Source organism: Lathyrus oleraceus, chromosome 1 (genome assembly GCF_024323335.1).
Source record: "Lathyrus oleraceus cultivar Zhongwan6 chromosome 1, CAAS_Psat_ZW6_1.0, whole genome shotgun sequence".
NCBI classification, from domain to species: Eukaryota; Viridiplantae; Streptophyta; class Magnoliopsida; order Fabales; family Fabaceae; genus Lathyrus; species Lathyrus oleraceus.
Genome location: NC_066579.1, coordinates 368,806,780 through 368,828,940, shown reverse-complemented (window position 1 = coordinate 368,828,940; position 22,161 = coordinate 368,806,780). Strand labels below are relative to the sequence as shown.

The following is a 22,161-nucleotide window of genomic DNA, read 5'->3' as shown; positions in this document are numbered from 1 at the left end:
TCCACTATATCATGTCAATCACTTATTATAAATAGATGATCATGATATTTATTATATATTATGATATGATGAACTCCATGATTGTTAAATATTGTCCATGTTATTTTTAGTTCATTATGATACAGATTAACAAACACATAACCAATTTCAACATATGACTGATAATAAAAGAAGAAGTTAAAATGTTGACATATTAAAACTAAAAAGTGAGGAAAAAATAGTGAATTATCTTGTAAAAGACTTACGTTAGAAGAAATTTTAATAATTGAAAAAATGTTTATAAGAGTTGAATGAAGAGAAAGTCATGTTGATTTCATGAGTAATGAGAAGAGTTGAGTATTTGATGTTGGTTTAAGATGGTTTGTGATTTTAATAGATGTTTAGAAATATGTCAAGTGTGGTCTTTAAATAGTGTGAATTGATATAAGTGATTTGAAAAGCAATTAAAAAAAAGCATGTATGTAGATAGTGTTGAGAATGTATCAAGTGTGAGTAGTGTGGATAATAATCCCATATTGGTTGGAAATGTGGAGACTTTAGTATTTATAAGTGAGAGAACCCACCCACATATCACCTTAAGATTTTAGGTGAATATGTGGTGTGTCTCTAACAAAAGTGTTGCTTTAAAAAATAAGAAGTCCCACAATGTTCAATACTCCATAGTAAAAAAAACTCCCCAAACAAATGGTATCAGAGCCTTTGGTTTCAGAAAGAGACCGACTTACTTGTATCGAAAGTCAACAGCGCCAGTGTGGTGAATAAGAAATATTCGTTAAAGAGTGTCAACGGTGCCAGTGTGGTGAATAAGAAACATTCTGTGCGGTACAAGAGTTTGTGGAAGTAAGAATAACTTTCACTCGAGGGGGAGCATTATGGACTCACACTTGAGGGGGAGTGTTGAGAATGTATCAAGTGTGAGTAGTGTGGATAGTAGTCCCATATTTGTTGGAAATATGGAGACTTGAACATTTATAAGTGAGAGAATCCACCCACCTATCACCTTAAGGTGAATATGTGGCGCCTTTCTCACAAAGGTGTTGCTCTAAAAAAGAAGAAGTCCCACAATATTCAATGCTCCCTAGTAAAAAAAAATTCCCAATAGATAGGTACACTCACACGTGTACAGAATATTAGTGCTTTCCTAAATGCTTACATCGTCTCACATTAATTTTAGGAATAAATGAGTGGTAAATATTATTTGCGTAAGGGAATAAAATATTTTCTTGTTGTGAGTTGTCTTTTAAGTTACTGTGTGATTCCTCGTGATGACATAAAGGAAATTATGAAATGGTTCCACATTTTGGCGATTTAGGTAATCGGGCTGTAAAAATGAATGACTCATTTGGTAAATATTTTTGACTATATAATAAAGTAGGTGTTTAATACTTTAGTATATTCAAGATAGGAAAAGATGATGAGACATGTTTCATACACTTCTTCTTCTATCAGATACTTGTTATTGTATTCACATAATTTTGTCTTTATTTTTCTCAAATGTGGTCCTCATTTATCGTATTAGGTCATTGAATGTTGTTTTCTTTTTTAAGAATTCATGTATACTTTTGTTTTTGACATGCATGGATACTCTATGTATTTGTTATTTATTTGCATTCCTTTTTTATATGCAGTTCATCAGATGTGAATATTGAAGAAATAATGTCTACAATCGATTTCTGTGACGCCAAATTGAACAATTTGAAGCACCCATGGAACCCCTTGGTCACAAGAACAACCAATATCCAGAGCAAGTACAACCACAAGAACTTCATATACATATTGAACCCCAACAAATACATAGTGACAAACCCCAACAACCACATGGTGAAGAACCCCAACAACCACATGAACAGTAAAAGTTACACCCTTAACAAAAAAAGTGTTGATAAGGAATCATGAAAAAAGTAAAATAATTATGTCAAAAGAATGTGTTATTTATTAAAGTCATTATTTTTTAAAAGTATTTTCCGCAAGAAATTTCTCGTCGAGCCCTTTGTATGAATTAAGATAAAATCGCAATGGTTGATGAGGGAATAGGAAAAATGAATGAATGTGTTGTTCACAGGTCTAAAAGAAGTTGGTATGAAAAGTATATTGATCAAAGATGGTATGAGTTTGCAAAAGAAAAAAGCGGAGGACTGATCATGAGACGGATTTTATTCTTTGTGATCCTCTTGAGAATTTGAATGTCAGTTTGTGTAATCGTTGATGTTAGTTGTATAAGTGTTGAATTTTAGTATTGGGAGAAATTGGTCTTAACCGATGTATCTTGGTTTATATATATAAGATGATATCTTCAAAAAGTTGAAAATGAAGGTAGATGGTAGTTGTATCTTGTTTATATATATATAAAGATGACAACTTCAAAAACTTGGATGTTTAAAATTTGCCTCAACATTCCACCTAACTCATTTATAAATTAAGTGGGGTGAGAATTACATCTTTAAAATTATATACTGGATGCTGCAAATTTGAACTCACCCCTTACATCTATTGTTCCTGCATAACTACCTACTTAAATGACTTAAGCGTAATAAGTGTAATGTCATATAGTTTTCTTTAAAGAACTAATATAGTGGTTTAACTCACTTATATTAAATGTAAAGTGGAATGAATTTAATCAAACCCTTGCATGTGATACTCCTATTGAAGGAATATATATATAATATAGATATATATATATATACTAATATATATAATATATAGATATATATATATATATTATATATATATATATACTAAAATATAATTAAATAAAATATATGTCATGGAGGATTACAAGATTGTCCATAGATATATTACGTCTCCACAAAATCAAATTAAACAAGAAACATCAATTCCTCAACATCATTATAATCCAAACAAATTTGAGATTGTGAACTCCAATAATAGATATTAAAAATGATAGTAATTTGTATAAATCAAACTATTATTTGACAAGACTTTACTAAAATTCAAGTATCTTCTATTTCATCTATACCTTTTACAAAACTCACATTTAAAAAATAGGTGCACATCCTCATTAAAATTGGAGTCATCATGACCCACAAATAAAACTCTAATTTATTACGACATCTTTATTATTCAATAATAATATAAAAATTGCATTACATCCATCATCAAGATTTCACCTAAATCAATAAAAAGTTCCTGTGCTCCTTTAAAGAGTTTTTTCAATTCTTCACAATAAACCAATATACAATAAAACTTTTGTCCATTTTGATAGTTAAGTACATAATTGCACATCAATTAAAACAAGAAAATACTCAAAACACATAACTAGCAATTATAGTGCTATGATGGGAGCAGCTGATACACATTGATGAATAGGTGAACAGTTCCACCCTACTTCTTTGCTGTAAGACACCACAAAATGTTTAGGAATCCAATTTTCATCTTTTGACTCCCTTTCTCTCACAAGCTCCCTTTTCTCTCCCTCCACTACTTGCTTTTCTTCTCTTGCTTTCTCCCAATCTTTGTTCATTATGGCTTGGCTCAACTCACTCCAAACATGGACAGATTCTGTTGGCCACACACACTGATGAACAAGAAATCTCATGTCACATTCACTAAAACATGTCCCTTAATTACTTTAACACAAAATGTTGTCTCAAAATGATATTGACATAAAGAAATTTATTCATAATGAAATAAAGAAAAAGATTAATTGATTTTCATTAGTACCTCTTCATCCTTGAGAATAGGTGCTTTTAGCCCTGAAATGACTTCTGTTGCATCATATATCACTCTAACTTTTCCATTTTTTCTATCCTTCAATTTTACAATCCTACAAAAACAAATTGGATCAGAGTTACAAGTCCCGTAATTTGGGCCTATCTAAACTCGGACTCCTCGGACGTCCGCTCTAGTTTCAAGACATTCTATAGGACAGGACCGGGCTAGGTCAACATGATAGGCCAAGTCGAATAGGCCGGTACAAGGTCAATGTATCTTCCGTGTGATTAATGGAAACTTTTCAATACGATATATACTCAAACATGTATTTGTGACTCGACTGACTCAATACTTGACTCAACTCAACACTGGTAGAGTTATCGATCAGTATAACATCATGCGAATAATAATTTGAAAGTATTTAGTCAATAATATAAGCTTCCATTAATCAAGTTTATTTAGGACATTTATGAAGGAAGATAATACATACCTATCCCAATGACCATCAATTTCATATAGAACTTTCAAGGATGAAGAGTCAAGGATTTTTCCTTTGATGACTTTATGATTTCCACCAAGTCCTAGAAAAGAATGACTTGACTTGTAGGTTAACTCAGCTACTAGGCCTGTCTCTAAGCACCTTATATCAACTGTGCCAACCCAATCAGCACCAGGAATTGGAAGAATTCTAAATAAAAGATGAGGACAGTTCATCTCATATGTTTCTCCATGGTTTAACAGCTTCAGTTCCCTTTTACCATGCACTTGAGCTTCAACTGATGTGCCTACACATTCAATTTTAAGGTATTAAATACAAATACGACACTAACACGTAGACATCACAAAAAACTTTGTTCCGGTCGACCTAAAGTCTGTGCCACTGCGGCTACGAATTGATGTAGAAATACTTACTAACTTAGAAAAGGTCAAGATATATACCATAAAATTTAGGAACAGGTCGCTGACACCATATGATTTCAATGTTTTCCTTCTGATCAGTTGCGTGGAGGGCCGTTACCGGAGGGTGGTGTGACACCTGCATATACATGCATGCAATGAATATATGAAGGAAACTTGCTCAGAAAGCAACCATTTGAGAGATCAATCTTGTACCTGTTCAAGTAAGACATTTAGATTTCCCTTTGAAACATGGTGTGTCTCACCAAGTATAGGATTATAAGGAGCAACCCCAAAGATACGGGACGTGTTGGCAGATATGCACCATGATACAACAGATATGAACCTATCCAATGGACTCTGTCCTCTGTTGCATATGCTTAGCATGTCTGAGGCTGTGCAATACACTGATTCACCATAGCATTGTAGCTGGGATTTTGGTAAGTTAAACTGTGGTGGCAGCTGCATGTAACACAACATTTTCAACTTTTTCATCATTATATGTATAATACATGTTCCAAATTATAGATGGTTTAACATGGTTCATATCACATAGACGGAGTCAAAATTTGAGTTCTCGTGTGTGTGTGTGTGTGTATATATATATATCTATATATATATAGCTTAGATATATATACTATATATATATATATATCTATATATATATATATCTAATAATATATATAGATATATATATAATATTATCTTATAATATATATATATATCTATATAATATCTATATATAAATATATATATATAGATATATCATATATATTTTATATAGATAAGATATATGTAGATATGATCTATATCTCTAGATATATAATAGATATATATATATTAGATAGGATATATTATATATATATATATATATATATATATATATTATATATACTACTATATATATCATATATACTATATATATTATATATATATATATATCTGATATATTTAATCTATCTATATATATATTAATATATATATACTATATATATATCTTATATCTAATATATATATATATATATATCTATATATTATATATATATTATATATATAAAATTTAAAATCAAAATAAAATAATTTTAATAATAAAAATGTAATAATATATTTTTACTCTTATTATAATAATAAAAATAAATTATACATTCAGAAAGATTAAAATACAAAAGTGGTTTGTTTTTATACATTCAGAAAGATTAAAATACAAAAGTGGTTTGTTTGTGTTTGGAAAGAGTAAAAAATATTAATAGAAAAAAGAAATGAAGAGTCAATTTTTTTTATTTAATGTATTTATTTTATTTAATATATGAAACTAATCATTTATAAAAAAAAAGTGTACGAAGTTATTACATTTAATGGAATGATATGTGTGAGAAATTAAATTATTCAATATTTATTAATTAAGTGAGGTCTATTAAAGAAACTTCTTCCTAATTTTTATCATATTTAATATATAAATATATTATTATTACTACTACTAAAATTATGGTAATTGTGGTGGGAGCATGAATCCACTCTTGGAGACAAATAACTCTGGTTCATATTGTTGAGATAATTATGGTTGTTAAGATAACTATAGGTTGTTGAGAGAATAATTCATATTATTGAGAGGATTAAGGTTTTATATAAACTAAAACCTCGTATTATATATATGGCTTGTAACACTATGATCTATATGCAATTCACAAGACATAAATAAAAGGAACTATAATTAGTCTATAATCGCAGACATAGACAATTTGGTCGAACTAGATATTACTTCAGAGGAGGTGTGGACATGTAACCCCATTGATCTAAGTAATTTTAGGATTTTTAGGTGTCCAGCATATGTGTATATTTTCAGTGAGGATCGGTCTAAACTTGACCCCAAGTCAAAATAGTGCATTTTTATTGGCTACAATAAAGACTTAAAGGATGCAAGTTATGTGATCCAGTTAAGAGGAAAGTAGTTGTCAACAAAGATGTTATATTTGACGAGCACTCGATGTTGAAACACTCAGATGTGACAGTTATGCTAGATACTGATGTAGAAAGTTCCGGTCATGACAAGATTTAGGTGGACATTGAGGAGCCACCAGTGAGTCCAAGATAGATTGTAGCCCAACAACAGGATGAACCAGACTCAGATTCAGGTGGAATACAAGATTCATGTGGAGTAAAAGACTATACACTTGTGCAACACATGCTCTTCTTACTAGTTCAGGAGCCCCGTCGTATTACACCTCCATTCAGATATGGATTTGAAGACTTAGCAACACCTGCTCTTCTTACCATTTCAGGAGACCCTTCTACCTTTCAAAAGCCTATGACTAGTTAGGAGAAAGATATGTGGATGGGTATTATGTTGGAGGAGATACAATCCTTGAAAAAGAATGAGACATGGGATCTTGTTCAGCTGCCACAGGGAAAGAGAGTTATTGGTTGTAAGTGGGTTTACAAAAAAAAAACATAAGTAACAGAAAAAGAAGGGGAAAAGTTCAAGGATCTCCTAGTTGCAAATGGGTGTTCATAGGAGAAGGGGATTGATTATGATGAGATTTTCAGTCCAGTCGTTAGACACACTTCGATCAGAGCAGTATTGACCTTGATAGCCAGCAGAAATATGCATTTAGAGCAGATGGATGTAATGTTGGTGTAAGCCCTAGAGGCCAATACTTTTGGTACTTGTATCGAATTATTTATTAATAATAAAAGGCATTTTCTTTATTATGGTTGATTAATAAAATCCCTAGAATAGATAGTCCGTTTAATGTATTAAGTGTGACTTAATCATGAGAACACATTAAACATAAGGGCACTGTTCTTAAAGTATCCGTAGTTGAGCTTTAATGTGAAGTGGGATAACATTAAAGCATTAAGACTATTATGTTTGTAGACTGATGATCACATCTCATGGATCATGGATAAAGAGTTATCAAGTCTTAAACATAGGTATGAATATTAGGAGTAATATTTATACCGGATTGACCCGCTATGAGAATACTATATAGAAAGTTATGCAGAGTGTCATAAGTTATTCTCATGGTGATAATAGTGTATACCACTCTTCGACCTGAAACCACTATGGATCCTAGATGTAGAGTCGAGTGCTTTATTGCTGATCCAACGTTGTCCGTAACTGGATAACCATAAAGACAGTTGATGGGTACTCCACGAAGCCTGCTGAGGGACATGAGTGTCCTAGATGGAATTTGTCAATCCTGCGTAACAGGATAAATGTCTATGGGCCCAATATTGAACTGGACAAGGGTGACACGGTCTATACCTTGTGTTCAATATAGACATAAGGGCAAAGGGGTAATTATACACATAATTATTATCACAGGAGGTTTTGTCAGATCACATGACATTTTCGTGACTTGGGTAGTAGTGATGTGTTGCTAGATACCGCTCACTGTTTATTATGTTAAATGCGTGATTTAATATAATTGCCAACGTCGCGAAAACCTATAGGGTCACACACAAAGGACGGATTGATGAGAGATAGAGTAACTAAGGAACACCGTAAGGTACGGTGCACTTAAGTGGAATACGAAATATGGTAAGGTACCAAATACTTAAGTGATTTTGGCATATTATGAGATATGGGCCAAAATACACTTAAGTGGGCTTTCTAGCTTGAAGCCCACACAAGTGGTTCTATAAATAGAACCCCTTGGGTAGAAGCATTGTTACTCCAGAAACTCACTGAGACAGACAACACAACTGAAGAGTTGGAATTTCGTATCTCTCTCTCACTCAAAGCCTTCATTCATAACAGCTAGCATTGCGATTGAAGGAATCCGTTCATGTGGACTGAGTAGAGATGTTGTCATCGTTCAACGTTCGTGATCGCCCCGTGGATCTGTATCAAAGGTTTTGATCATTATCAGAGATCTGCACCAAAGGTTTGAATCGCCACAAGAGGTAACGATTCTATCACTGATCATGCCCATTCGTAAGGATCACTAAATGGAGAAAATTTTAAATTCCGCTGCGCCTTGGATGGCTATTCTCCAACATGTAAAAATAACTTTCCTCCAAGGTAATATAGAGGAGAAAATCTACATCGAGTATCCAGAGGGATTCAGTGATACTGGATATGGCAGACTTGTTTTTGAATTGAAGAGGTATTTGTATGGCTTGAAGCAGTCTTCAAGACAATGGTACAAGCGATTTGATTCATACATGCTTCAGATTGGCTATAGAAGGTGTGGTTATTATTGTTATGTGTATGTGATGAGCCTTGATGATGACTCTTTTATTTTTTTTGTTACTTTATGTTGATGATATGTTGATTGTTTCCAACTATTTGCAAGATGTAAATGAGTTGAAGGCCAAATTGGGTAAGGAGTTTGATATGAAGGATTTGGGTGCTGCAAAGAAGATTCTTGGGATGGAAATTCACAGGGACCGGGAAGCTAATAAATTATGGTTGTCTCAGAAAAGATATGTTAAATGTGCTTTGAGAAGATTTAACATGAGCAACGGAAAGCCTGTTAGTACTTCATTGGCGAATCATTTTAAGATCTCTTTGGAACAATGTTTGAAGACTGACTCATGGATTGAAAATATGTCTAAAATTCCCTATTCCATTGCAGTTGGTTGTTTAATGTATGTTATGGTCTGCACTATACCAGATTTGGCCCAAGCATTTAGCCAAGTGTGTTAGTTAATGTCCAAGTCAGGGAAACATCATTGGTAGCAGTTAATTGGATCCTAAGGTACTTAAAGGGTACAACAAATCATGGTAACATGTTCAACAAGGAGCAGTGTGTTCCATCAGTTGTGAGATATGTGGATTATGACTATGCAGGTGATCTGAATGATGAGAGGTCTACAACGAGGTAGGTCTTTACTTTTGCAGAGGGATCTATATGTTGTAAATCATCAGTTAAATCCATATTAGCTATGTCTACAACTGAGGCAGAATATATGGCAGTAGCCGAAGCTACCAAGGAAGCATTATGGCTTACAGGGTTAGTGAAAAAGTTGAGCAAGGTGGAGTTCAGTTGCATTGTAAATAGTCAGAATGTTATCTATTTGGCGAACAATCAGGTGTATCATGTTAGTACCAAGCATATTGATGTGAGGTTCCACAAGATCAGGGAGTTGTTGGCGCTCAGACAAATATTACTTCGAAGGTTCACACTTGAGAGAATGCGGTTGATATGTTGACCAAATCAGTCACTAGTAACAAGTTCAAACATTGTTTGAACTTATTACATATTTCTCAGTGTTAAGCAGGAGGTGTACCTCCTCAATTTCCAGGACGAATTGTTATGTAAGAAGTCTTCATAGGGGTTTGATATTCGTCTAGGTGGAGATTGTTGAATATGGCTCATATTATTGAGATAATTATGTGTTGTTGAGATAAATATGGATTATTGAGAGTATAGCTCATATTATTAAGATACTTATGTATTGTTGAGATAATTATAGGTTGTGGAGAGAATAACTCATATTATTGAGATAATTATAAATAAAGTTAATTATTTGTTGAACGAAACTAGGGATTAGAGTTTTAGGTAATTAAAATCTCCTTATATATATATATATATATATATATATATATATCTATACTATATATATATATATATATATATATATACTGATTGTATGACACTGTAATTTATATACAATTCACATGATATAAATAAAATGATCTATAACTACTCTATAGTGGTATACATAGATAATTTGGTCAAATTATATGAACAAAACTTTTGTGTATTTCTCTTTACTCTTATCTGCATTCGCATTTCTTTTCTAACAAATTTCAATTGTAAAAATATATATAAGTAGATGCAAGCATGAATGTGTATCTTTAGTAGAAGGAAGGGTTACACGTAAACTTCATTTCAAATTTAGAGTATACTTATACAAAATTTGCTGTATTTTTTACTCTAATAATAACCAAGTAACATAATCTAATATTAAGATCTTAAAACATTCATCTTAATTAAGATTTTAAGTTCAAATTTATTTATTGGTTTTATTTTCTACGGGTGTTCATGTGACTGAAAATTTTGGTTTGAATGATGTTAAAAAAAAGTGAAAGAAATGGTTCAAGCAAATTTTAAAAATTAAATTTGATTAATTGAATTGTTTAGAATTAATGATTTATTTATTTTTAATAAAAAATTATTAAATAAAAAATAAGAAAAGGAGTGGAGGCATAAAATATAATTCATCAAACACTGTTGAACATATTCAATCAATTTTTTTTTTATTGGTTAATTTTTTTTGCAAGTCACATATAATAGAAGGGAAATCCAATCATGTGTTATCTATAATGAAAAGAATATTTCAGCTTTGTTTATCATGATTTTATTTTTTTAAGTTTATAAATTCAAGTGAAAAAATAAATTTGTTTAATATATTTTCTCTCACAAACTTATAATATATTTTTATAAGATATGAGATTATAACTATTTTAAAAATAAAAAAAACTTTATTACATTATACAATCAAACATTACAATAACCCTTAGTTTATTATTATTTTTTATGGTTGAAAGTAACGTAGAAGTTGATGTAGAAGTTTTCTTAACCATAATTCATGAAATATGAATGAATGCCATCTACTATATGTCGGAGTCGACAAGAATAGTAAATGGTTGGCCCAAAAGGAAAAAGGGTTTTTTCTATACATTATAGTTTTCTGAATTTAGGGTTTATATTCTTTATACCTCCATTTTAAATAAAAATATATATTTTTTTCTAAAATAAAATTATATTATAATAATAAATAAAATAATTTAAACAAGTTTCATACCTACATTTTAAATATTTTAAATAATAAATTCAAATTATGTCGACCACATATTTAATATTATAAATTATCAAAAATAAATAATGCATCTAATAAAATAAATGGAACGAATTAGGGATGAGTATTAGTGTCCACATTCTCCAACTCGTTCCCATATTTCATAATCGATCCAAATTCGAATTCAAGTTCAATTGAAACGGATTTTTTCCATCAACTTCAAAACGGATTCGGATAGATACCCGCGGATACAGGTTATGTTTTCGTGTTTACTTTTCAATTCAAAAATAAACATAAAAAAATTATATATTGATAATACCTGGAAGGATGTGAGATCAGATCCTGGCCGTACATTTTTGAATAAACTTAATAAGCGTTGTAAAAGATTAGGGGCCTTGTAAGCTTCTTCTGAATCTGAATCTGATTCTTTTGCAAGCTGTTGTGGTTTACTCACCACTATTTTTCTCTCTTTCTTGTCGACCTGCACCACCATTTTTCACATTCTTAATTGTTTCTTAACCATTTAATTAAACTACCTTAAAACTCAATTATTTGTTTTTTTATATAAAAAAACTCAATTAGCTTCAACTTACGAATATAAGTTGGTACTAACCCGTTAGTTAGATGGTTACTAAAAATTTCTTATTTTAGTTAAATATGTTTACTACTAAATACTTCTTATTTTAGTTTTAATTTTTTAAAAATTTTCTTCTTCCTAAATTTTTTCATTAATTATTTTAATTATTGATCTCTCCTACAACTTAACGACGATTTTACTACTTAACAACATAATTAGCTAAATTTTTTGTATAATTTATTATTCAGCGATTGAATTAATTACGACTTTAGTATAATAAATAAAAAGTGTGGATGAAACTTTTTAAGTTTGAAAGAAAAGTCGAGATTAAAAATGAAATATAAAATATTTAAAAGAACCATAAATATATATATATATATTTTTTAATTTAATCAACTACCAAAAATTAATTTTAAGATAAGTTATTAAAATAACTTTTAATTTAAAATAATTTTAATTATTTTTTAATTATTTTTTAATTATTTTTTAAAATTATATCAATATATATGACAAGTACAATTCAATTCATAAAATAGTATTAACATTTGATACACATTTTTTTAGCGATTTAATAGAGGTTTCATTTATAAAATGATGAACAAATATATAAAATCTAGATGACACAAAAATAATTTAAAATCAGATATAATTGCAACCAAGAGATATTTTTTAAGTGTGAAAATCAAATATTATTATAAGTGTGAAAATCAGATATAATTTTATCATTTTTTAAATGAACTTTATTAGATGAAGTTGTTGCTGGTATCGATAATTTTAACAGAATTGATTATGTAATAATCAGAGGATCACCTCTATTTTAAACTCGCATCCTATTTTTTTTATATTTTTAAAAATGTTCCTAATTATATTTATCCACAAAAAATGGTTTTTTGAAATAAAAAATCACTTTCACTAAATTGAAATAAATTAAAATTTTGATAGTTAAAACGAAATTTTTAATATGATTTTTTCCACAAATTATTGAAAGTTTGCAATTATACTGAAAATATCAAAATATCAAAATTTCAAAATTTTGAATATATTCCAAGAAAAATTTGAATATATTCCAAGAAAATACTGACAATTCTGATAATTCCGGAATTTTTCAAAATGGATAATGCTAACTTGTGCCCCAAGGGCACATGTTAAACAACTCATAAATAGAAAATTTATATTGAAAAAAGTAATGAAAATATTGACTATAAGATTTTGATAAAGACCATACACAAGTTCCAAGAAAACATTTCTATAATTAGTTCTTAACATGTGTCCTTAGGGCACAAGTTAGCATTACCCTTTCAAAATTAATCAGAAATTGTCAAATTTTTGAGATACCAATTTTGTTTACTTTCTTCAAAGTTTTTGATAGTAGAGTATAATGTTTCGCTTGTGCGGCCACTAATTGGAAGGTTCGTCAACAGATGTAAGTTTACTTTTTATCCATATCTAGATTTAAATGTATTTTCGTTTGTATGTTATTGATAATTTAGTCTTCATATGATGTAAATGATAGATATTTAAGTCTCAAACTTAAGTATTAGTATGTGCAATCCATTGGTAAACAACATGGTATTATTGTTGTCATTATTCGTTCTTCTGATACCACAAATGGGATGCAAGGGAGGAAAGATAAATTGATTATGGGTTGTGAGAGAGGTGGAAACTACAAAAGGAATAATAAATTTGAAAGCAATGACATTTATAGCATGAAAACTAAATGTCCTTTTAGGCTGAGATATGTGCTAAGTGGTGGTGGTTGGAAGGTGATTGTTAGGTACAAGTTGCACAATCATCAACTATCTAAGGATTTAGATGGTCATGACATACAAGACCGTTTAAAAGATAATGAAAGACAGTTAGTGCATGACATGACAAAGTACGATATGGCTCCAAGGTACATAATTTATGCATTAAAAGACAAAGATCCAACTCACGAGCATTACCCAAGTGTATAAGTCTAGGCAAACGTACCATACGACCAAGAGAGGCCTGTTGACGAAAATGCAAATGTTGCTGAGTCTTATTCATGAAGAAAAATGCATGTGCTGGACTAGAAACAGAGACAAGTCAAATGTTATTACTGATATCTTTTGGACACATCCTAATTCAATGAAGTGTTGAATATATTTCATTTGGTGTTGATTTTTTTATTGAACATACAAAGCAAATAGGTAATGGATGTTGAATATGTTTCATTTTTTTATTTGATTTCCGGTCAATTGTTGATTATCGATTGTGCATCGTGATCCTACAGGTACCGGTTATCCCAACTTGAAATTGTTGGTGTTACGTCAACGAAGTTGATGTTATCGGTTGACTTTGTCTATTTGGAACATGAAATGGGAGAGAACTTTACATGGGCATTGGAGAAGCTCAAAAAGTTATTATTTTATGAGAAATTGCTACCACAGATTGTTATGACAGACCGGGATCTGGCACTGATGAATGCCATGAAAATTGTGTTCTCAAATTTAAATTAACTATTGTGTGTGTTTCATATTTTTAAAAATGTTAAAATGAAGTGTGCCGAGTATGTTAAGTCTGAAAGGAAAGAGCATTTCGTGGATCTATGGAACAATATCATGTATTCAAATAGGGAGACTGAGTTTGAGAAACATTTGAAGCACTTCCAGATAGTTTGTGTTGATATTCCTGTCATACCCCAAAAATTACCCATCATTTTTCCTAAAAAAAAAAAAAAAAAAAAAAAAAAAAAAAAAAAACAAAAAAAAAAACGAAAAAAAAAACGAAAAAAAAAAAAAAAAGAAAAAAAAAAAAGAGAATTTTTTTTTTATTAATTAATTAATTAATTAATATTAAAATAATATAATAAATAAAATATAACAAATTATTTTGGACTTGGGTCTCCCTCATTCCAAGCCCATTACCCACGAAATTAGTCTATAAATACTGAAGTTTCAGTAGGGGAGTTAGACTTGGAGTTACACTGGGAGATTCACTGGAGAAAGAAGGAAGAGAAGCAAAACACTCTGAGGTTTCCTTGGAACAAAACCTTGAGGAAAAAGAAAGAAGAGAACAGAGAAGGACGAATAGAAACTTTGGCATAGGAACCCTGCCTACCCGGAGAATTCAGAGTAAAGAAACCCTGAAGGCAGCCCATCTGCACCGAAGCCATCGCCGTCCAATTCCCGCTGCCTAACTTATTCCGATACTACAAGTGGTCAATCCCTTCAACCTTGAATTGGCAAACAGGTTTTGCGTATCTCTATTGTTTATACTTTCAATTGGCCATATCTACACATATAATGCATCATGATTAAATGTTGATATATAATTTGCTTTCGTATGGGAATTTAAATATGCCTGAATACCCTGAATGTTTGACCATGTTATTCCTGTGATAAAATGCCATAAAATTCAAAGTTCCTAACATGGGGCTGTTTTCAAATTCAAAATCCGTGGCCTTCGATAGGCGAGGCAGAGGCGAACGAGACAGTACCTGATTCTTCTAGTCTGTTTTTTTTTATGTTTTTATCATAGCCATGCATTATTTATCCTATCCTATTTATTGTTGTGATATTTCTCCGGTGTAATCTTCGATTGCACCCTGATTTGGTGTTCTGACATGTTTCTTTTTTTTTGAGTTTCGTAAAGGTTCACATATCCCAGGAAAAGGTTATTGGCTAGGTATTCCACTTTATTTGTGGGATACCCTTGTGGAGTTTCACCCTAAATTAATTTTTAATGTATTAATTTCTAATGTATTAATTTTTTAATATGTTATTTTTAATAATTTTAATGTGGAGTTTCATTCTAATTATATAATTAATTGTAAAACTTTGCCTTTGAATAAGTGATCTTGGACCTCTCTTTGTTGCCTTACAATTACGATATTACGGTCATGTCCCGCGAACGTGGGGATACCCTTAGCAAAGACCCTTCGGTTAAATCATCATAAAATAAATTATAGTCCCTCGGATGTTGCCTTCGAATATACAACTTTGTCCCTCGATGACCCTCCGATGTTGCCTACGGTTAAATGATGATAGTCCCTTCGAATGCTAAGGTATCCTCGTAACTGTTGCCTTCAATGACCAATCGATGACCCTACGATGACCCTTTTACATCCAAAGGATAAAACTACTTATTTCTCAATAATAAGGACAGTTTTACCCTCATAAGGATAGGAAATACTCATAAAGACCTTGGGTCGGTATAACTCTTAATTGCTGGCTCACAACCTAAAACATTTTTTCACACCTCACACCTTTCAAAATACCTTCAGAAAATCACCACTTGGTATACATTCATACTAGAATCATTACCGAGTTATATTTTTCTAAACAATTTTCAAAACTAAACGAGATAATCACTTTGTATACATTCATACAAGAATCATTACAAAGTTAAATTCTCTTTTCAAAACAATTTTTCTAAACAATTCACAAACACTTTTTTTAGACAAAAATAATATAAGTGATCGAGCAATTAAGAGCCCATGGATAACCATGGATACAAAGGGTGCTAACACCTTCCCTTTGTATAATGTACCTCCCGAACCCAAAATCTAAATTAAGGTTTTTCCTGTTCTTTTCCACCTTTCCTTATTGGATAAAAGAAAAGTCGGTGGCGACTCTTGCTAACCGCGACATTGCGATTAAAACCACAAAAAGGTCCAGTTCACCGTATGACAGAACTGGCGACTCTGCTGGGGACCCTTAAAAAGAGAGGTTACCTTAAAAACAAGATCACTTATTCAATTTGTCTGATTTATTTTTAAGGGGTTGCTTGGGTATGTTATGCTTGAGTGAAAGATCCTACACCCGGATCTAGTGTACCTTAGGTAAGTAGCAAGAGATCATCGCGACTGTCCGGCGTATACTGGAATGGTCAAAATGATGGCTACGGTTAATGTGGCACTTTGGATGTCCTGATGTTCCTCATGTTAGTTGAGGAAATATTTGGCATTCGCGTGGTGTCATAAAAGCATTAACCAGACCTTTAGAACCCTAATTGACTCATCCTGGCCATTAGAAAGTAGTGAGATAACTGGCTTCGGTTCCGACTGGAGTTGGTTGAGACTCGATACTACACTCTTTGAGATTGGACTTTAGGGAAGCTTCGGTCAACCACTTGGTGTTGCACTGAAGTGGACTTAAGGAAAGGTCAATGATTTGAGATCCTCCTAGAACCCGGTTACTATTCTAAGACAGGTTGAACCAACCAAACTTCAGTGGGGAGGGTATTTACCTATGGAACTCACGCAAGCCTTAAAACCTAGGAATGATTGTTGTGTGACTTGCTTGTGCTTGTTATTTATCTAACAACATGACATCATAACAACATAACATCATAACATCATGGCATTGTACTAACCATTTCAAGGATTTAGGGATTTAACTCTGCTAAAACAAAAACAAAAGCAAAAACAAAAGAGAAAAGAAAAAAAAAACTCTTTTTGTTAGTTTATGCAAAGTTAAATCCCGAAAGTCCTTGAAAACATTTCATACATTGCATCGCATAACAGGTATTCTAAAGGATCAGTGTTCTCACGATTTTCCTATCAAACAGATTCCAACAGATTCCAGCAGATTCAAACAGATTGAACAATGGCTCTCGAACAAACTGTCAAAGATCTCCAGGCCCAGAATGCTCAATTCCAGGAAATGATGCTGAGCTTATCTAAGGGGCAGGAAGAACTGAAAGCTCTTTTGATGGAGAAGAAGAAGGACCAGAAACCTGTGGGTTACATCAACCCGGGGAGAAGGCTTAAGGGACAGGTTACAGGAGTCAAGATTAGAATTCCGAAGGATTCAGAAGAAGAGACCGAGAATGATTCGGAAGATGAGAATCCTAATCTCGTCAATTCTGAGGACGACGATGAAGATTATGAACATGAACAGTACTCTCCGAAGGATGATAAGTACAAGTTGCTGGAAGAACGTATGCTAGCTATGGAGGGGCAGAAAGTGCCCGGTCTGGATTTCGAAAACTTGGGTCTGGTCTCTGATGTGGTCATTCCCCGCAAATTCAAGGTTCCCATTTTCACTAAGTATGATGGTGCCTCTTGTCCTCAGATGCATCTAAGGGCTTATGTGAGAAAGATTCAGCCGCACACTACTGATAAGAAACTGTGGATCCATTTCTTCCAAGAGAGTCTGTCTGGCACACAGTTAGAGTGGTATTATCAGCTTGAGAGCTCTAACATCCGCACATGGACTGATTTAGCAACAGCTTTCTACAAGCACTACCAGTATAATTCTGAGTTAGCGCCTACTCGGCTACAGCTACAAAATATGACTATGGGCTCTAAAGAAAGTTTCAAAGAATATGCTCAAAAGTGGAGAGATTTGGCTGGCAGAGTCAAACCCCCTATGACTGATCGAGAGTTAGTGGACATGTTCATGGGTACACTGACTGGCCCATTCTACAGCCATCTACTGGGAAGTTCCTCGTCAGGTTTCACTGAACTTATCTTGACAGGTGAACGGGTTGAAAGCGGCATTCGAAGTGGAAAGATACAGGCAGCTACTTCTGCAAGCACCAAAAAGTCCTATCAGGGAAGAGTGAATCAAATGCTGTGTACAGTGAGAGGAAGCATAACAAGAAGAATCGTGACCATACTGTTGGGGCAGTTACAATTGCCGCACCGCCATCTCAGAACTTCCAACACAGACAAGACAGGTCGAGAAGACAGTTTACCAAGATCAATATGACTTTAACCCAAGCACTGCAGAGTATGTTAAAGGCCAATTTGATTACCCTCAGAGGCCCTCCTGCAAATCCCAACACTACTTCTCCTCGTTATAATCCCAACGCCAGGTGTGCCTATCACTCCGATAGCCCCGAGCATGATACGAATGATTGCTGGTTGTTGAAGAACAAGATTCAGGATATGATCGACGCTGGAGAAATTGAATTTGATCCTCCGGCGACCCCCAATGTCATCACAGCACCTATGCCTAATCATGACCAGAATGTTAATGTTGTGGACGACAATTCTCACGTTACTGACGTTGCTGATTTAGCATCTCCTCTCCTGATCGTTAAGAAGAATTTATTGCAAGCTGGTTTATTTCCAGGTTGTGCTGAAGATTGCGATCTCTTGGTACTCCGACCCAATGATTGTTTGAAGTTGAAGAACGGCATTCAAACGGCTGATGGATGATCGTACAATTCTATTTGAAAGGGTTCCTAAGGTGGACAACTCTATTGAAGAGGTATCTGTGATTGCTAGGTCCAAAGCTCCAGTGAAGATTACCGCTACTAGAGTGCCTGTGAAGATTACCGCTGAGCCCAAAGTGGCTCCCCTGATTATTACCGCACCTGGCCCCGTGCCATATTCCTCCAGCAAAGCTATTCCGTGGAACTATGGAGGCGACGTTTACATCCATGGCATAAAGCAGGTTGGTAGTTCTGCTATTCCTAATGATATTGTGGGGACTAGTAAAGTTACTCGAAGTGGAAGGATCTACTCCCCAGAAATCTCACCTCCCGCTCCCGAAATTCGTGGAAAAAGACCAGTCAATCCTCCTCAGTCAGAGACATCGGTCGAAGTTACTTCTGAAGATGTTGCCAAACAGGAAATGGAAGAGATGCTGAAAATCATCCGTAAGAGCGATTTTGATGTAGTGGAACAATTGGGGCATACTCCGTCTAAAATCTCAATGTTGTCCTTGTTATTATCCTCTGAATCCCATGCCAATGCATTGATGAAATTCTTGAAGACCGCTCATGTGCCTCAAGAAACATCCGTCGATCAATTCGAACATTATGTTGCTAATTTGACTGTTGACAATGGCCTAGGCTTTTCCGATGCTGACCTGACGCCAGCAGGAAAGAATCACAATAAAGCTCTGTATATCTCCATCGAGTGTGAGGGGATCACCCTGGCTCACGTGTTGATCGACAACGGCTCTTCCTTGAATGTGCTCCCGAAAGCTGTACTCGATAAATTTGACTACAAAGGCATTGAACTGAAACCTAGTGATGTTGTGGTGCGTGCTTACGATGGTGCGAAGAGTGTTGTCTATGGTGAAGTGGTTCTCCTTATCAAGATAGGACCTCAAGTCTTCAACACTACCTTTCACGTGATGGACATTCGTCCCGCCTACTCCTGCTTGTTGGGGCGCCCTTGGATCCATGGGGCAGGTGCGGTAGCTTCGTCGCTTCATCAAAAGCTGAAGTATCCAATAACAGGCATGGTTGTCACTGTATGTGGAGAAGAAGAGTATATTGTCAGTAGTGTGCAAGCCTTCAAATACGTCGAGATGGATGGTGAATTCTTTGAGACTCCTTCTCAGTCATTTGAAGTGGTTCCTCCACCCAGTCCTGTCCTTAAGCCAACTCCCCTTGTGCCCAAGGTTGTTCGTGCTCCCCCTGTCATGATCTCTCTGAAAGATGCTCAAGCCGCGATTGAAAATGGTGATCGTGCTGGTTGGGGTCAACTGATCAATGTACCGTACAAGTCTGATAAAGCTGGCCTGGGGTTTAACTCTGGAAAGATAGTCAAAAATCAGATTAATGCTATGGAAGATGCTGATAGTGATTGCGACTTAGATAGCTGGATTTTCCCAACAATTGGTGACGGACTCAACAATTGGAAGACTGAAGACATTATCCCGATTTCCTTTAGTCAGGAGTAATTATTATTGTTTATTCTAGAATTGCAAATTTTAATTTTCTTTTACAATCAAACTTCTTAAAGCATTGTGTCTATGCCCGAGGCACAATGGCTAATTTGTTAGGGGTTTGTCATTTTCATAAGCATATTCATATTCAATAGATCAATGGACTTTTTGCATTCAAATATTGCGCTCTTTATCTTTCCTGTCATTTTTCAAACAAGCTATGTTTCTTGCACACACTCACGTAACAATTTGCCGATCCATATCCACTCTGGATCCTGTTGGTAATGACTCTGCTACTGTTCATTATGACTTTGAAAATCCGATCTACCAAGCCGAGGATGGAAGCGAGGAAGATTGTGAAGTCCCTGGAGAACTTGCCCGACTACTGCAAGAAGAAAAGACTATACAGCCGCATGAGGAATCAATTGAAATTGTAAATCTGGGTACTGAAATAAACAAGAAAGAAGTCAGAGGTTTCTTGGGGCACTCGAATTACATTGCCCGATTCATTCCACACTTGACTGCTACCTGCAAACCCATCTTCAAATTACTGAGACAAAATCAAGAGATGGTATGGAATGATGAATGCCAAGAAGCTTATGACAAAATCAGGAAATATCGCCAAGAACCTCCAGTTCCGATGCCACCAGTTGAAGGAAGACCTTTAATTACGTATTTGACCGTGTTAGAAAATTCAATGAGGTGTGTTGGGGCAACATGACGAGTCTGGTCGAAAAGAGCATGCCATATACTGCCTTAGCAAAAGGTACCGACTGTGAAACAAGATACTCACAGCCCGAGAAAGCTTGCTGTGCTTTGGCCTGGGCTGCTCGCCGACTAAGACAGTATATGTTGAATCATACCACCTTATTGACTTCTAAGATGGATTCTATCAAATACCTATTTGAGAAACCTGCTGTCTCCTGAAAGAGTTATCACTGACAATGGTACTAATTTGAACAACAAGATGATTACTGAACTCTGCACGCAGTTCAAAATAAAACACCATAACTCTTCTCTGTACCGGCCAAAGATGAACGGCGCCGTGGGGACTGCTAACAATATCAAGAAGGTCATGCAAGAAATGACAGTAACATACAAAGACTGGCATGAGATGTTACCCTTTACTCTTTACGGTTATCGCACTTCAGTGCGCACTACGACAGGGGCAACTCCGTTCTCTTTAGTCTATGGAATGGAAGCCATCTTACTAGTGGAAGTTCAGATTCCCTCTCTAAGAATCATGAAAGAGGCGGGCTTAGATGAAGATGAATGGATTCAGACTCGACTCGATCAGATAAATCTGATTGATGAGAAGAGACTTGCGGCTGTTTGTCATGGGCAGATATATCAGAAATGCATGACCCAGGCATTTAACAAAAGAGTTAAGAGACAGGTGTACCAACTTGGCGACTTGGTGATCAAGCGTATCATTCTACCACAAGGTGATCCCAGAGGCAAATGGACTCCCACATACGAAGGGCCATTTGTGTTAAGAAGGTATTCTCTGGTGAAGCCATGATACTCGCTACTATGGATGGTGAAGACTTCCCACATCCCGTGAACGCGGACATAGTTAAAAAATACTACGCATAAAAGAGACCCGCTAGATCGACGTATCTAGGCAAAAGTAAGGGCATCCCGGCGAACCAAAAGGGTTCGGGCAAAAATTAG

At 34.1% G+C, this 22,161-nt stretch overlaps 1 protein-coding gene across 1 annotated transcript; it reads right to left on the bottom strand.

Moving 5' to 3' along the window:
• Positions 1-3,133: 3,133 nt before the first annotated feature.
• On the bottom strand, positions 3,134-11,874 carry LOC127115772 (oxysterol-binding protein-related protein 4C). Its single transcript, XM_051047232.1, has 6 exons — positions 11,639-11,874; positions 4,786-5,031; positions 4,612-4,708; positions 4,163-4,457; positions 3,682-3,784; positions 3,134-3,535 (listed from the first exon to the last, which is right to left on the bottom strand). The coding sequence occupies exons 1-6, from the start codon at positions 11,810-11,812 to the stop codon at positions 3,284-3,286; spliced, it is 1,167 nt and encodes a 388-aa protein (XP_050903189.1). The 5' UTR covers positions 11,813-11,874; the 3' UTR covers positions 3,134-3,283.
• Positions 11,875-22,161: the final 10,287 nt, after the last annotated feature.

Bases quoted from the DNA above. Each gene is read 5' to 3' on its own strand.
- LOC127115772 (XM_051047232.1), bottom strand. From the start codon at position 11,812: ATGGTGGTGCAGGTCGACAAGAAAGAGAGAAAAATAGTGGTGAGTAAA. The intron at 4,709-4,785 runs GTACAAGATTGA...ATGTATATGCAG, and splicing joins TAAATGTCTTACTTGAACAG to GTGTCACACCACCCTCCGGT. The intron at 4,458-4,611 runs GTATATATCTTG...TTGAATGTGTAG, and splicing joins ACCTGTTCCTAAATTTTATG to GCACATCAGTTGAAGCTCAA.